The sequence below is a fragment of the Megalobrama amblycephala genome, linkage group LG6 (assembly GCF_018812025.1).
Source record: "Megalobrama amblycephala isolate DHTTF-2021 linkage group LG6, ASM1881202v1, whole genome shotgun sequence".
In the NCBI taxonomy this organism is placed as follows: Eukaryota; Metazoa; Chordata; class Actinopteri; order Cypriniformes; family Xenocyprididae; genus Megalobrama; species Megalobrama amblycephala.
In genome coordinates this window covers 23080981-23096659 of record NC_063049.1, presented here as the reverse complement: position 1 = coordinate 23096659, position 15679 = coordinate 23080981, and the positions used below count along the sequence as shown (strand labels likewise).

At 35.3% G+C, this 15679-nt stretch overlaps 2 protein-coding genes across 9 annotated transcripts; both read left to right on the top strand.

The window, feature by feature from the left end:
• Positions 1 to 931: 931 nt before the first annotated feature.
• On the top strand, positions 932 to 5593 carry dcun1d2a (DCN1, defective in cullin neddylation 1, domain containing 2a). Of its 8 annotated transcripts, none has more exons than XM_048193464.1 (7): positions 932 to 1065; positions 2293 to 2509; positions 3456 to 3624; positions 4022 to 4152; positions 4255 to 4337; positions 4497 to 4593; positions 4711 to 5593. In XM_048193464.1, the coding sequence occupies exons 1-7, from the start codon at positions 1063 to 1065 to the stop codon at positions 4788 to 4790; spliced, it is 780 nt and encodes a 259-aa protein (XP_048049421.1). In that variant the 5' UTR covers positions 932 to 1062; the 3' UTR covers positions 4791 to 5593. The 8 variants fall into 8 exon arrangements, 7 of the variants coding, with proteins under 7 accessions (XP_048049421.1, XP_048049423.1, XP_048049420.1 ...); XM_048193466.1 differs by having other exon boundaries at positions 1062 to 1172; XR_007185284.1 differs by lacking the exon at positions 932 to 1065 and adding an exon at positions 1203 to 1229 and having other exon boundaries at positions 4475 to 4593; positions 4711 to 4849.
• A 470-nt stretch (positions 5594 to 6063) lies between these two features.
• Positions 6064 to 15152, top strand: cdc16 (cell division cycle 16 homolog (S. cerevisiae)). Its single transcript, XM_048193458.1, has 18 exons — positions 6064 to 6982; positions 7423 to 7477; positions 7632 to 7729; positions 7988 to 8026; positions 8411 to 8551; positions 8737 to 8896; positions 9101 to 9195; positions 9479 to 9612; positions 9700 to 9779; positions 9867 to 9916; positions 10014 to 10087; positions 11857 to 11982; positions 12117 to 12269; positions 12348 to 12411; positions 12660 to 12721; positions 14291 to 14426; positions 14511 to 14601; positions 14681 to 15152. The coding sequence occupies exons 1-18, from the start codon at positions 6935 to 6937 to the stop codon at positions 14923 to 14925; spliced, it is 1851 nt and encodes a 616-aa protein (XP_048049415.1). The 5' UTR covers positions 6064 to 6934; the 3' UTR covers positions 14926 to 15152.
• Positions 15153 to 15679: the final 527 nt, after the last annotated feature.

Below are 15679 nucleotides of genomic sequence, written 5' to 3'. Positions count from 1 at the left end.
TCAGCTGAACATGCTCAAAAGTAGGTCATAACCAGTGTTAGATTATGCTGGCAGAGTCCGCAGATTGTGCTACTGAGAGATGACAGAAGTATATCATAACATTCAGAATTTTTCCCATGATTTTTTACTAGATTTTACATTATTTAAATGCTTAGTTTCATTATCAAAGCTCTGTATTTTAACTGCAGGGGGAAAAACATTGGCCTGTTATGCAATGCCATCTAATGATGATTGAGAATATTCCTCAAAAGTCATGTTAAAACATACATTTTAACATGAATTTTCACAAAAAAATGATGTAATGAAGTAATCCTAGTGAATGTTCGTCTTGCAATATTCTACTAAGAATATAAAAGTTGTTCTTATGTTTACTTCATAAAAATCATTAAAGATTTCACAGCAAAAAAGACACGTGTACCACAACCTGAAGGTGGACATAGTTAGGCCTATACTAAAAGGCCTTTTACTTATTAAAAAAGTATGAACTATCAAGTAGAAAGCATAGGCTAGTAGATAATAATAATAGATTGTGTGCAACAGGTTGTAGTTAGAGTAGAGAAGCTGCTGTGAAACTAGGTTTCCAATCTGTAAGCTACTCAGTAAAAAATACCACAAGAATTCAAATGAATCCCTTTTGAACAGATTCATAACAGATATATGAGCCGTCTGAACAAACCCAATTCTCTAAAATGATTCGGACTTTCCAAGCGCAACGTATAAATGAGTGAATCATTTGAACTGAACTGCATGAATTGAGTCATATAATAGTTCGTAGGAGAGAGAAAGAGAGACGAAAACAGCTGAACTACTGTCACACTATAGAAAACGTAGTTTAGTAGAGTCGCTACTTTTAATTAGTTAATACCAGCAACACTGGTAGAGAGATTACAATCATAGACAAAACTACAGAACGCAGGTTTAAACAAACTACAACTCCCAATACTTAACTGTTTCACCGCGCAGACTCGCTGGTGTTCTAGCGCATTCCCTTGATGCCTCCACGCATGCGCAGTCGTACATGGGAGCATTGGGTATCAATTTGGTCAAACAGCGGGTGATAAAATGGTAGGTGACATAGAAATTAAAAATATTGCTGTCGTTTTCTGCTTCTGTGTTCGACGGAGAAGATCTGGCAAACGTAGATATCCCACGTCTTGTACCAGTCGTTGTCTGTGCGTGTCGCACCGAGAATGATCATAATTGTGTGTATGTTTTGTATGGGCAGGAAGGTCAGTTGTTGATATTTAGGGAGTTCAGCATGTACCTTTTCGCTTAGGTGTTCTGGAATCAAATCCTATGTAATGCATAATACATATGAGAATGGATATTATTCTGTGCTTTAGCCAGACATGCATGCTGTTAACCCTGTTTTCCTGTTGTGGGTTTTAGAGACCCACAATCCCCTTTTTAATACCTCAAAATCGTACCTAACATTGAATAGGTTAACTGTCATGACTTTTCCAAAATGCATGCGATCTGATTCCCAAAGATTTCAACTTGATGACATGTTTTAATTGTTTTACATAAAAAAACAACAACATATATCTGTTATGGTGTCATTGAGACCCCAAGTTAAAAACCTGCACTGATATTACTGATATTTTTAAATGTCTACTACTATTTTACACATATACAATAGGGTCTCTGGGACCCCAAACAGCCAGGCAGTCAATGTCAGCAGAACAGGAGGGTTAAGTGTCATCCATACCCAGTCCATGAAATGTCAAACGTCAGTCTTTTAGCCCTGCCCTTTTAACCCAGCCCCCAATTGTAGCCTGGTTATTTACCGGATTGTAATACCCTCTAAACACATCTTGAGTGGGCTATCAAACTTTTTACACATTGTGTTCTGCTTCCATGTCTTGTGATGGCCCGGTCAAAATGGTTCTTTTGCACTTGTTTAAAGAACTAGAGTAAAAACAGCTTACTGTGCATCGATGGAAATAACTGTGGGGTAACCTGGTTGTTTTGCACTGGCTGCCCTGAGCTTGCCATCTCATATTACATGCCAAGCACAAGTGGCCTGTCACAGGTCCTCACATGCTTGGTGCTTCAGACAAACTTGCTATAACCGGTAGAATGTCCTTTTATATTGACACATTGGTCCGGACGTTTGCTCAACGCTTTGTTTACGGTTGTTCCAGTTGTCAGCTTTAGTCTTGTGCCTGAATGTGTGCAATTTTCTCTCTCTGTATGTTTGTTTGTGTCTCTTTCTGTTTGTACACACTGCTGAGTGTATTCCTGCGTCTGTCTGAGTTCATGTCTGAGGGCATATCTTTTGTGTCCACACAGCATAAGCTAAAATCCTCCCAAAAGGACAAGGTACGGCAGTTCATGTCCTTCACTCAAGCCGGGGAGAAGACCGCCGTATACTGCCTCACTCAAAATGACTGGAAACTAGAGGTGGCCACCGACAACTACTTTCAGAACCCAGATTTGTACCACAAGGAATCCATGAAAAGCTCGGTGGACCGAAAAAAGCTGGAGCAGCTTTACAATCGATATAAAGGTGAGTTTTTTAAATTCTGATATTTATTATGCCTGCTGTCCTGTGCCTGAGAGTACCATTGCATGCTTAAAGGTGATTTTTTACTCATTAAAAAGTTTTACAAATAGAGAAATGTATACTTTTTAATATTTTCCTATTACTTTTTACTAAATGTAAAGCTATTTTAGTTTTCTACACAGAGAGGGTTACACCCTCATGGGCACTGTCATTTTGAGATCACGCGACCAGCTGTGTCATGCTGAGTTACTAATAATAAAAACAAGTTTACTTTATATAGTCCTTTTCCAGTGTTTAATGTCGTCATGAAATGGAAATACACCTGTTTTCTAAGTGCATCGTAATGATCTTATTAATCCATGCTTATGTTCCTTTTTTAATGTCAAACTTTTCTGGTGAAATGACAGACCTTTTTTTTTTTTTCTGGTGATGTATAGCGGGCTTTCTCCAATCATTTCGTCCTCATAAACCCCGCCCCTTAAAATCGACTGTAAGCTTGCATTCAGAACCAAGTCCCCACCCTACATTTTTCTTTTTCCAATAATTATTTGGATGTATGTCACAATATGGAAGAAACCATCTGTTGCTAACTTTGTAACATTGCGACTTTAACCAAACAATAACATAATAGAATAAAACTTAGAATAAAAAGTATGTTTGAGTGGAAAAACAAAATTTCCAAACAAGCGATTCTTGTTAGAGCAATGAAACAAGACCTGCAGGTCGAGGTCGCACACCACAGAGCGAAGAGAAAAAAAAATGGCAGGACTTTCATAAACAAACTTCATGCATGTGTTATTATAAAGCCCAAAACCACTGGGATGAAGTTTCCGTGCCAGAAAAACCTAAAGAAAAACTTTAACTTTCTTTGTGCACCTCTCAGAAATGTTTGTTTTGCTGAACCGACACTATTTTTTAAGTGACCTAAGTGTTTTTTATTCTCCCTCAGATCCCCAGGATGAGAATAAGATTGGGATTGATGGAATCCAACAGTTCTGTGATGACCTTAATCTGGATCCAGCGAGCATCAGTGTTCTGGTTGTGGCATGGAAATTCCGTGCGGCAACACAGTGTGAATTCAGCAAAAAAGAGTTCATTGATGGAATGACAGAACTGGGGTGGGCTATGAAATCATTACTTTATTTAGTCATTATTTTGACAATATCTGGGGTGTGTGGCGGCCGGGATTATCATTCTGTGATAATGATAATTTTTGGAATGTCATACATACTACCTGACAGAATCACTCAAATAGTTTCTCTGACAGTCCTCGGCTTTAATAACTACAGACAAATGGGCCAAACTGAAATGCTTGATGTTTCTCAGTCTCAAATTATTATTTTGCATGTTCAGATTTGCTAAGTGAAGCTGTGGTTGAAATTGGCAGAATAGAAGAAGTCAGGTTGAAATCGCTAAGAGCATGTTCAATATAAATCTTTGTGTATGAATGACATGTATGTGAGCCAGTGATTAGACTGACTAATGATGAGCCCAAACTTTTCATTTCTTCTTCAGCTGTGACAGTCCGGAGAAACTTCGAGCTCTTCTGCCCAGATTAGAACAGGATCTGAAAGACAGCGGAAAGTTTAAAGATTTCTACCAGTTCACCTTCAACTTTGCCAAGAATCCTGGACAAAAAGGTTTAGGTAATGGCACCTTAATGTTCTTTTTTTCTGAATTTTTGTGTGTCTTCACACTGAATAAACAGTCAACTACATTAATGTTTTAACCGTCTTTTTCCATTACAGATTTAGAGATGGCAGTAGCATATTGGAACCTGGTTCTGGCTGGACGTTTTAAGTTCCTAGACCTCTGGAACAGATTTTTATTGGTAAGTCATTACAGCATTGGACTTTTGACCCTCTTTAGCGCTGAGTACAAATTAAAATGGGTTTTCTGGCTGCTACGCAACACATTAACCACATAGTGGAATAATTTCCTTTAGCAATTAATTTAGATGCTCTCTAGTCTCTGCCCTTATTTTGCGCAGGAGCATCATAAACGATCAATTCCCAAAGACACGTGGAACTTGCTTCTGGATTTCGGCAACATGATCGCAGATGACATGTCAAACTATGATGAAGAAGGTGAGACATATCATCAATTTTTGCTGTATTTTGTGAGCTAATATGATGACTAAAGCTAAATGATTTTAGTGATTTTTTGTCATGATTTTAATCATGTGACCTCCTGTTTTGTTTCAGGAGCATGGCCTGTTCTCATTGATGACTTTGTGGAATACGCTCGGCCAATCGTGACAGGATCAAAACGCAAAACTGTATAGTAACGCTACCACTGGGCGAGAACTCGCAATTTGGTCGCCTCATTGACTTTGTAGTTTTTTTTAAAGACTTGTAAGCATAATAAGAGAGAACTAAGTAAAACACTTGAAACCGACAAGTTTTGCAAAAGGAAAACAGGATGGAAAAGACGACTCAGACTTCCACACACCACACGGGAAGGACAAGAGTGCAAGACTCAAGATTTCCGATAGAGCCATCAAATGCACATGGCCAGCTATATTTGCACTGGCTACTCAATTCTAGCCCGAAACCTTTGGAGATTTTGGGTGGATATCTTTGAACCTAGTACCTCATCTCCATAGCAATCAGTGTCACTCTATAGGGCAGAGTCCTCATTGCCTACCCACTCCTTACAGTCTGAATTATGGAATAGTCTCTCCAGTTTCGTTTTAGATTATGTACCCATCTGTCTGGGCGTGTATCTCATGCAGGGCTTGATGCTGATCATGTCCGCATTTTAAGCCAGACGTTCATGGGCAGCACAGCATGCGGCTCGCAACACCAGCACTATTGTTACAGTTGTAAAATACTGTATCTACTGCAGCAGTATGTACAGAGAGAAATGTATTATCAGTAATGTTTTATTATATGAAATATGAGACATATGAAAGAAAAGCGTGGTCTAAAAAAAGATGCCTCCATACCATGTTCTTGTGTGATTTTAGGTCAAACGTGTCATCTGCCCTGTTGCGGAACTTGTAACAACATGGTTCAGTGTTACTCTTTTCTTTTTTCTTTTTTTTCTTTACCAGATTTATGTTGAGAAATAAATTATTGCCCTTTATGTTCTTCTCAATCTACAACAACCCTGTTATTCTTTAACAGGACTTATATAACAGATTTGAACAACAAGAGGCTTTGCTAGCTTTCACTTTGAAACATTCTCCCATCAGTATCACAAATTCAACACACTTCAAAATAATCATTCCAGAATATTAATATCTCACTTCATAAATCACAGTGCTTCAAACTGTTTTGCAATTCATCCTGCTGCAAAGCAACCCCAGAGCATGGTGGTAGGGATGGAGTAACTGCGTTTGGGTTATATTTGGTTTGCAACAAACATTCAGGACGTTGAGGTTAATTTTAGTGTCTTCAGACCACAGTTTTCTTCTAAGAGCTTTCAGGTTTGTTACAAAATCCAGGCATGCTGTAATGTTCATCTTTTTCAGGAGTGGTTTCCTTCTCACCAAAGAGAGTGCCAAATCTGCAGTGTTGAAAATATTGATGTCAGACCAAATGCTCTGCAATGTGTTCAGTACTGTATCTGGCCTCTTGGTCACCCGTATGACATCTTCCCTCTTTTTGTCTATTGCTCATGCTACCTTCATCTGTTCTGTTACAATGAACTTAATGTGTGTAGGAATATACAAGGCTTTGCTAATAATATTATAACTTTTTGTAGCTTTTTTTAATCCTTAGATTAATCTCAAAGTTCCACATCACAGGCAGATCTTTTGATTTAGTGCATTGAACACGAGTGAAGTTGAAGTATATTTCAAAATAACTGATTGTTTCACTTAATTTAGGCTATTTCAAACATTGTTTATGTAGCTCATGACTTTCTTCTGTGGAACACGAGATTTTAGGCTGCCATTCTGCCTGAAAATCTAAATATTTGTGTTGCACAGAAGAAAGAAAGCCTTTTGAATCTGGAACAGCATGAGGGTGATTAAATGATGACAGAATTTTTATTTTAGTCCTTTAATGGCGGAAATTAACTTGTGCAATGCGATTTCCCTGTGTGCCACAAGAGAGCGGCAATGTGTTTATAACCCAAAGACGCTTTACGTTGACGTTTTGAGAGCTTGTGTATTTATGTATTGCTGTATTTTTATTATTTGTGTTTATGTGTATGTTATAATATTCTCAGTCTGTAAAAAAATGTATTTTCACTGAAATCTGTATTTTTGTTGCGTTGTTACTTCCATATACAAATAATCAAAAATGACGGAACTTCACAAAATCGGTGTTTCTCCACGGAGTGCTATCAATGTAACACACGTTTTATGCTAACCGCGGGCTTCAATCTACATACAGAGGATCGGTTCTACAAACCCATTTTCAGTCTATTGCAGTTGACAAGAATGACAGTTTTTTGTTTTTGACAAACAGTACAATCACCATGAATCTTGACAGGCTTCGTAAAAGAGTGAGGCACTACATTGATCAGGTAAGAAGAGGCAGTATATTTAGCATGAACACTAGCTTTAATTTACACACTAAATTATATTTTTATTAATTTCTTATTATATGAAGCTGGTCATACGACATTATCAGTATATTGTAGAAAAAGAAAGAGGTAGAGTTAGTACACTGAATTGGGAAAAATTTGATATATTTTCGAAGCTAGCCAGGTGACTTTCATGCTAACAGGTTTGAAAGCTTCTTAAAAAACATAATTATTGATTAATAATATATATGAAATCATGTTGTTTTGGGCTATTTCATTCTCAGGAATAGATACGTAATATATATGAGGGCTGGTGCACGTCAAATAGCACTAATGTGGCTAAATGATTTAATCTATATATGTTGATTGATGAATAAAAGTCAAATTTTATCTCAATAATGTAGTTTCCCTTTGTCATTTTTCCATGATCTATTTTATAGCAACAGTATCAAAGTGCTCTGTTCTGGGCTGACAAAGTAGCATCCTTATCACATGGTAAGTGTCTTCATCCTCCTGAACACTGCATGGATACTGTCAAATAGCAGTTGTTAATGTAGATAATATTTTGTTTAATTAAACTAGCTTGACTCTTAACCGTCAAGATTTCTGTGATTATTGAATTAATCACAGACCGTTTAATCTCTTACAGAGGATCCTCAAGATATTTATTGGTTAGCGCAGTGCCTTTATTTGACAGCGCAGTATCACAGAGCCTCTCATGCGCTCAGATCTCGCAAACTTGACAAGGTAAGATTTTCTGGGTCAAAGAAAGAAGTCATTTCATTAGTAACAGATATTCTTAGTTCTTCAAGTTGCAGTCTTTCAAACACTTAATATATAACACATAAAATAATTGACATAAATGTATTTCACTAAAATGTTTGAAGCGCATTAATGCAATAGAATGGAGCAAACAAATCAACTTAATGTTCAAGGGAATTAATGAAGAAGTATAAGAAGTAACTCTTGTTATTTATGACAGACTTTCTTGTTTTTGTTTTTCAGTTGTATGGAGCCTGTCAGTATCTAGCTGCAAGATGTCATGTGAGTATTTACATTAATGCACCAAATTTGATTTATGTATGTCTATATATATATATATATATATATATATATATATATATATATATATATATATATATATATATATATATACATTTTATATTTCATATAATTTGTATATAATTTATATATATAATTTTAATTTGTGGAATTTTACATGGTAAATGTTAATATAGCTAAGAGGGCTATAATCATATTGGTAGCTGAAAGCATAATCAGATTTGGCAAAATATTTAATAAATGAACACGCAAGGGGTGGTGCATTTGTGTAATTTTATGATTAACAGACTAGTTTTTCCTAAAAATATTGAAATAAATAATCAGTGATTTGTATTATTATTATTATTTCATTTTTGTATTCTGCAGTATGCTGCCAAAGAATATCAACAAGCTCTGGACATACTGGACATGGAGGAAGCAGCCAGTAAAAGACTAATGGACAAGAATGTAAAGGAGGATAATGGCTCGAGGGAAACCGTAAAGGAATGGGAAATGTCTCCTGCCTCAGTGAGTCCAAATCATTATTTATTGGATTTTTTTCTTGTCGTTGATTTTTTTATTGTTTTATTTTTGATGTTTGCACTGTGCCTGAATGAATGAGCCCAGCTGCTCTGAGTTTAGAAACAAACTTGGTATTTGAATGGCATAACAGTTTGACTGGATCTTTTACTCCCTGTGGCCTTTTCTCTCAGATCAATAGTTCCATCTGTCTCCTGCGGGGGAAGATCTATGATGCCATGGACAACAGACCCCTAGCCACGTCTAGCTACAAAGAGGCCTTGAAACTGGACGTCTACTGCTTTGAAGCCTTTGACCTTTTGACGTCCCATCACATGTTGACCGCCCAAGAGGGTGAGAGAAACCGTTTTGAATTTCTTTAGTCTCTGTTTTTGTAAGTAAATTCGCTTAAGCTTAACTAAGTTTACCAAACAAAAATGATTTATTATAAAGATATTATGCCTTTACATTTTGATTGTCATCATTTTCTTCACTTGAAAGTCTCCATGGATAAAATGAATAATGCTTTCAAATTCATAAAATGTTATCTTGTTGTAGAAAAAGATTTCTTGGATTCTCTGCCCTTAAGTCAACAGTGTACAGAAGAAGAAGTGGAATTGCTGCGTTTCCTTTTTGAAAATAAGTTAAAGAAGGTAAGAGAGCCTCATTTCTATTTAAACTCTTGTAAGGTCAAATCAGGACAAAATAAGTAAAAGATTTGTGTATGGTTTGCTACAATTTACATATGAAATAGCTAAAATTTACAGCATCACACAGAATAAATGCTGTTCATTATCTTTCCTGATTTTGTTGTTTATTCTTCAGTTTAAAAAAAGAACGTGCACAAATTACTGGGAGAATTTGAAGTACCTGTTTATTGAGTCAATGGTTTTGAAGTGCTCGCTGAAGAGCTAATCATCAACTCTCCTCTTCCAGTATAACAAACCTAGTGAGATGGTCGTCCCAGATATAGTCAATGGTCTCCAGGACAACTTGGATGTTGTCGTCTCCCTCGCAGAGCGACATTATTACAACTGTGACTTTAAAATGTGCTACTCTCTTACATCAATGTAAGTCTACAAAACATGGGTATCTTAATGTTTGGTTTGACATTTAGTGATGGGTTGAAATCCTCTAATGTTTGTTTTTTATTCAAGGGTTATGGTAAAAGACCCATTTCATGCCAACTGTTTACCAGTGCACATAGGAACCCTCGTAGAGCTGAGCAAAGCAAATGGTATGAGATTAGTATTGATTTCAGGTTTAATTTAAGTGTTGAATTTTAATGTGGAATCATAACATTTATCATACATTGTCTCTTTAGAGTTGTTTTACCTGTCTCATAAACTGGTGGATTTGTATCCCAGCAATCCAGTGAGTAACAAGGAAACTGTCTTTCAGAAGATGAGTTTCAGTTAAGTTTCATGAGATTTGTTTTCTTATTAGCTCTTTCTCTGTGAACCTCTACAAGGTTTCGTGGTTTGCTGTTGGATGTTACTACCTCATGGTTGGGCATAAAAATGAACATGCAAGGCGGTATCTCAGGTATGACTGTATTTTGTTGCTTTGCAGGCTTTCACTACAGTTCAAAGTTTAGGTTCTGTAAGATTTTTTTTTTTTTTTGAAAGAAATGAATAGTTTTTTTAAGCAAGGATGCATTAAATTGATCAAAAGTGACAGTGAAGACATTTACATTGTAACAAACTATAAATGCTCTTCTTTTGAACTTTATATGTATCACAGAATTCTAAAAACAAATCATGGTACAGCAGCATAACTGTTTTCAACATAATAAGAAATTTTCAACCTAATAATAAGCACCAAATCAGCATATTAGAATGATTTGAAGGATCATGTGACATTTAAGGCTGAAGTAATGACTGCTGCAAATTTAGCTTTGCCATCACAGGAATAAAATAAATTTTAAAACAAAGAAAAGTAAAAGAAATTAGAAAAGTTATTTTAAATTGTAATAATATTTCAAAATGTAACTGCTTGTACTGTATTTCTGCTCAGAAAAATGCAGTCTTGATGAGTATTAGCACAAAAACATTTGCAAAATCGTTAACACTTTAGAATAATTCACGATAGGAAGCATTAGTTAAGCATTAGTAAATAGTCAATTCATAATTTATAAAACATTAATAGACATTAGTAAGCGTTTATAAATACAGCTATAAATGCTTTGTTCTTGATTTATAAGCATATCTATAATGAGTTTAATAATTGTATTTTCATACTTTATTAATGATCAGTTTATCATTTCTAAATGATGTATTACATTATTCACAAACCAGTTATTTAGGAGTTGTCAGTGGTTCATAAGATCGAGGAAGTGAAAGTAAATGATTAATAAAATATTTAAATGTACATTTATGCATCTTATTATTTAGACATATAGTATTAGTTACTTAGTGTGTTAATAAATGCTTTATCAACATATATTCATAGTGTCAAAACTACCTCAGTACTAACTTTAAAACATTAGAGAACAGCAGAAGATCACTGAACCTTTAAATCACATTTATAAAAGCTTTACAAAGCATAAATAGTCACTTTAGATGAGCTCACAAAAATAATTAACTGACCACTTCTAAATGTGTTATAATTACCTGAATTAATCATGAATTACAGTAGGAATATGTGTTAATAAAGCATTTACTAACACACTAAGTAACTATTACTATATGTAAACAATAAGATGTATAAATGAATGTTTAAATAGTTTATTAATCATTTACTTACACTTCCTAAATAAATTAATGACAACTCGTAAATAACTGGTTTGTAAATAATGTAATACTTAATTTAGAAATGATAAATTGATAATTAATAAAGTATGAAAATACAATTATTAAACACATTATAGATATGCTTAAAGCATTTATAGCTTAGCTGTATTTATAAGTAGTATTATTTAGTATTTATTATACTACTTACTAATGTCTGTTAATGCTTTATAAGTGATTAATTAACTATTAACTAATGCTTAACTAATGCTTCATAGTGTGCAGTTATTATAAAGTGTTACCGAAAAATCTTACAGAAGTTGTCATATAATGTTGTTTAACATATGTTGCTTACTCAAAAAAAAACAAAAAATGCGAAAAGACTGAATTAGATTTAAGTATTGTAACCTTTTGCTCTTTTATATAAATAGAAAAACTTTTTAGTGCTGACACTGCAGAAATCAAGCCCCTGGTATTTTTCAGCAAACATGTTTTTGTGGTAAATCTGGGAAAAGGTTTCGTAATTATAACAGTATTTCTGTCAACGAAACTTGTTGTGGTTAACACCAAAATCCCCTTCCACAGTAAAGCAACCACGCTGGAGCGCACATACGGACCGGCATGGATAGCATACGGTCACTCGTTTGCTGTGGAGAGCGAGCACGATCAGGCCATGGCTGCTTACTTCACTGCTGCCCAGCTCATGAAAGGGTTTGTAAACCTGCAGTACTTGTGACAATTATATTCACTAGGACAAGAATATTTGCCTCTAGTATGACTTTTGAAATTGGTAAAGCCATTAAGCTAAAAAAAAAAAAAAACTTTCTGGCTTCCTGTTTGAACAGATGTCACCTGCCCATGCTCTACATTGGTCTGGAGTATGGACTCACTAACAACCCCAAGCTGGCAGAACGTTTCTTTAGCCAGGCCCTCAGCATCGCACCTGAAGACCCCTTTGTCATACATGAGGTAGCTGTGGTTGCCTTCCAAAATGGAGAGTAAGTGATTTAAAAAAATTCACACTATATGAATCAGTGGTTAGTGGTTTTGCTACTGAGCGCTTTGCTTTGTTGCAGTTATAAAACAGCCGAGAAGTTGTTTCTAGATGCTATGGACAAGATCAAAGCCATTGGAAATGAGGTAACTATCCTCTTGCTTCTATGATCTAGCTGTTTTTCTACTTGTTTTTTGGTCAGAATTGGTGGCATAGCTGTGCAGCTTGTTCAGTATGATGTACTTTTATGTTCCTGGGTATATTGGTCAAAAAATTTCCACAAATTTCCAGTAGACAAACAGATTCTTGTATTCATTTACATCTTATTTCTTGGTACATGGTAGGAAACATACCCTTGTAAATTGTTCTGTCTTAATGAATTATTTCTCTCCAGGTAACAGTAGACAAATGGGAGCCGCTCTTAAACAATTTGGGTCATGTGTGTCGAAAATTGAAGTAAGTTAAAAGAATTCTCATTTTACAGTACATTTTAGTTTTAGGTTTTTTGTTTTCTTTATAATGTAAACTACCATTTAAATGTTTAAGGGTCACAAAGATTTTTATTTATTTTATTTTGTAAAAAGAAATGAATTATTTTATTCAGCAAGGACACATTCAGTTGAAGTGACAGTAAAGACAATTATAATCTTACAAAAAAAAAAGTTTTTTAAATAAAAGCTGTTTAAAAAAAAAAAAAAAAAAAAAAACTTTGTATTTATCAAAGAATCCTGAAAAAGTATCATGGCTTACACAAAAATATTTTAACATTGACATTAATAATAAGAAATGTTTCTTAAGCACCAAATCAGCACATTAGATTGATTTCTAAAGGATCATGTAACACTGAAGCTTTGCCATCACAGGAATAATATTAAAATAGAAAAGTTATTTTAAACTATTAATAATTATTTTACATTAACTTTTTTTATACTCTTTGTGATCAAACAAATGCAGCCTTGGTGAGCGTAAAAGACTTCTTTCAAAAATATTTAAAAATGCATATTGCCAATTATTGCAGCTTAAGTACCTCATTATATCCCAGTTAAAATAGGCGGGATCTGGGCTGTAGTGATGCACTAACCTGGAATTGCGACTAAAAAGTGCCTGCTTCTAAAATGATCTCAAGTGGTATTTAAATGAAGAGCATGAATTGGGAGGCATGGTCACATTGCTTCCCTCCTCTCTTGTGTATCTTGTTTTTTCCATTTTTAAAGAGTGCTTGTTTTGTTCTGTCACTCTAGTGTTTGATGAATTATGCATGTCCACCCACTGGATATCAAAGGGCTCGCAATTCATTCTTGAAGATCATTCCACTCATGATTCTTTATTTCTAAATGGCTGTTTAATTATTTCTTTTGTGTTTGTTTGTTTGGACTGTATCAATATAATGATTTGTCCTAAAACCCTAACTACAAACTTCTGCAATGAATTCAGCTCCAAACATACAGACTGCATTCAAAGTTAGTTTTGTAGATATCTTTTAGCCTTAGTTGTGCTATTTTTTGTAAATGTTTTATAAAAAATAAGAAAGTTAAAATTGAATGACTTAAGTTTGAAAATTTCCCAATTTTATTGATAGAATAAAACGTAATGACACCATTGCAATATTTGAATACTGAATTGGTGGTGTTTTTTACTTCCAAGTATTTAATCATTTATGGCCACATCCGAAAATGAGGCATAGATTGAGGAGAACTGAGCATTTCAGAAATCAAACCTAAAACTTAAGCACACGTCCAACTTTAACAACGTTCTTCATCAAGTATCGTCATTCAGAAAACGCAAAACTGGTTTTCTTTAACAATCAGCTATTGTTATGTTGCTAGAGATTTATTGTACAGACTAGCAAATTAGTCCCAGCCTCCCAAACTAAATACTTAGAGAACATTCAATAATAATGTGCAATGTTTACATTTTTTGATTACAGTGGTTGAGAATAATTCTCACTGCCTCTGTTGTGAGCTTGTTTATCTGTTGGTGTAGACAAAAATCAGGTCAGTGATTGCTTTCATCTTGTTTGTGTAGGAAATACGAACAAGCTCTCGAATACCACAGGCAAGCTTTGGTCCTCATCCCACAGAATGCCTCTACTTACTCAGCCATCGGTTACGTGCACAGCCTCATGGGAGATTTTGAGAGCGCCATTGACTACTTTCACACTGTGAGAATATATAACAATCATAATTCTGTGTTGTTGGTCAATTATGAGTTTACTGCACTTCAAACATATAAACTCCTTCTTTAGGCACTTGGTCTTAAAAGGGATGACACATTTTCCGTAACCATGCTGGGCCACTGCATTGAGATGTATATCAGCGATTCGGATGCTTACATTGGTAAGACGACCATCCGTGTGCGATGTAAATTTGCAGATTCAAAGTGCCCTTGCGACTATTAAGTTATCTTGTTTTGCAGGAACTGACATTAAAGACAAAGTGAGAAAGACCCTCAGCACTCCAGCACTGATGAAGATGCTCAACACTTCTACCGACGGCAACGAGAGCAGAGCGCAACCCGTAGAAGAGGTGAACGTGTGCCTGGAAACGCCTTCTTTTAACGCTGACAAACAAACCGATGCGTTCCAGCGCTTCCTCTTAGAATGTGACATGCATGAGAGCGACATGATGCTGGAGACGTCCATGTCTGACACCAGCACGTGATCGAGACCCGTGAACGGGTCAAAGAGGAACTTTGAGCATGAGATGATTAGAATGTGACTCTGAAGAGGACACGACACACACCCTCCCTCCCTCCCTCTGCCATCCCTGCCGTGTCCTCTGTGTTGGACCCCTGTGGATTTTTTTTTACAATGAATAAATGTAATGAAGTGAATGCAAATGGGTTCTAATGGTTCAATCAATAAACCCTGCATCCATATTTTTACACAGATTTGTGTATTCTCATTGGTGCTCTATTAAAACGCCTGTTTTGTGGATGAGGCTGCACAAAATTTTTTTTTTTTTATGCTGCCAATCAGATGTTAGCATCTGCAGACACTTGCATTTACGTGAAATTAGTCAGCCAAAGGAAATTACTTGCATGACTTTGATTAGTTGTTTTATCAGTTCAGTTTCATCAGTTTACTCAAATCTGTGTCTGACCTTCAGAAGGCAAGGAAATGTGTGCATGTTCTCTGCACAGATTTATTTAATGATGTTGCATTAAAGGAAACAATCTACATTAAAGGAAATTAGTTTTGTAACACTTTATAAAAGCTTTGAGTTAGTTTGTCCAACCAGATCCATAGTAAAATATAACAATAGGACAATAAATACAAAATATTTTATAACATATCTACTATGTACTTACATTGTACTTACACAGGTACAATGTACTTATTGTGTTCATGTATTGCAAAACACATTTGCTGCTATTGAAGTGGGATATGGGTAAGGAATGATAGGAACAGGTTTG

Coding starts and splice junctions, on each gene's coding strand:
- cdc16 (XM_048193458.1), top strand. CDS start 6,935: ATGAATCTTGACAGGCTTCGTAAAAGAGTGAGGCACTACATTGATCAG. Junction 9,613..9,699: donor TGCTACTCTCTTACATCAAT/GTAAGTCTACAA, acceptor TTTTTATTCAAG/GGTTATGGTAAAAGACCCAT. Junction 14,602..14,680: donor CGATTCGGATGCTTACATTG/GTAAGACGACCA, acceptor CTTGTTTTGCAG/GAACTGACATTAAAGACAAA.
- dcun1d2a (XM_048193462.1), top strand. CDS start 2,260: ATGTCTGAGGGCATATCTTTTGTGTCCACACAGCATAAGCTAAAATCC. Junction 4,153..4,254: donor TCCTGGACAAAAAGGTTTAG/GTAATGGCACCT, acceptor TTTCCATTACAG/ATTTAGAGATGGCAGTAGCA. Junction 4,594..4,710: donor GTCAAACTATGATGAAGAAG/GTGAGACATATC, acceptor GTTTTGTTTCAG/GAGCATGGCCTGTTCTCATT.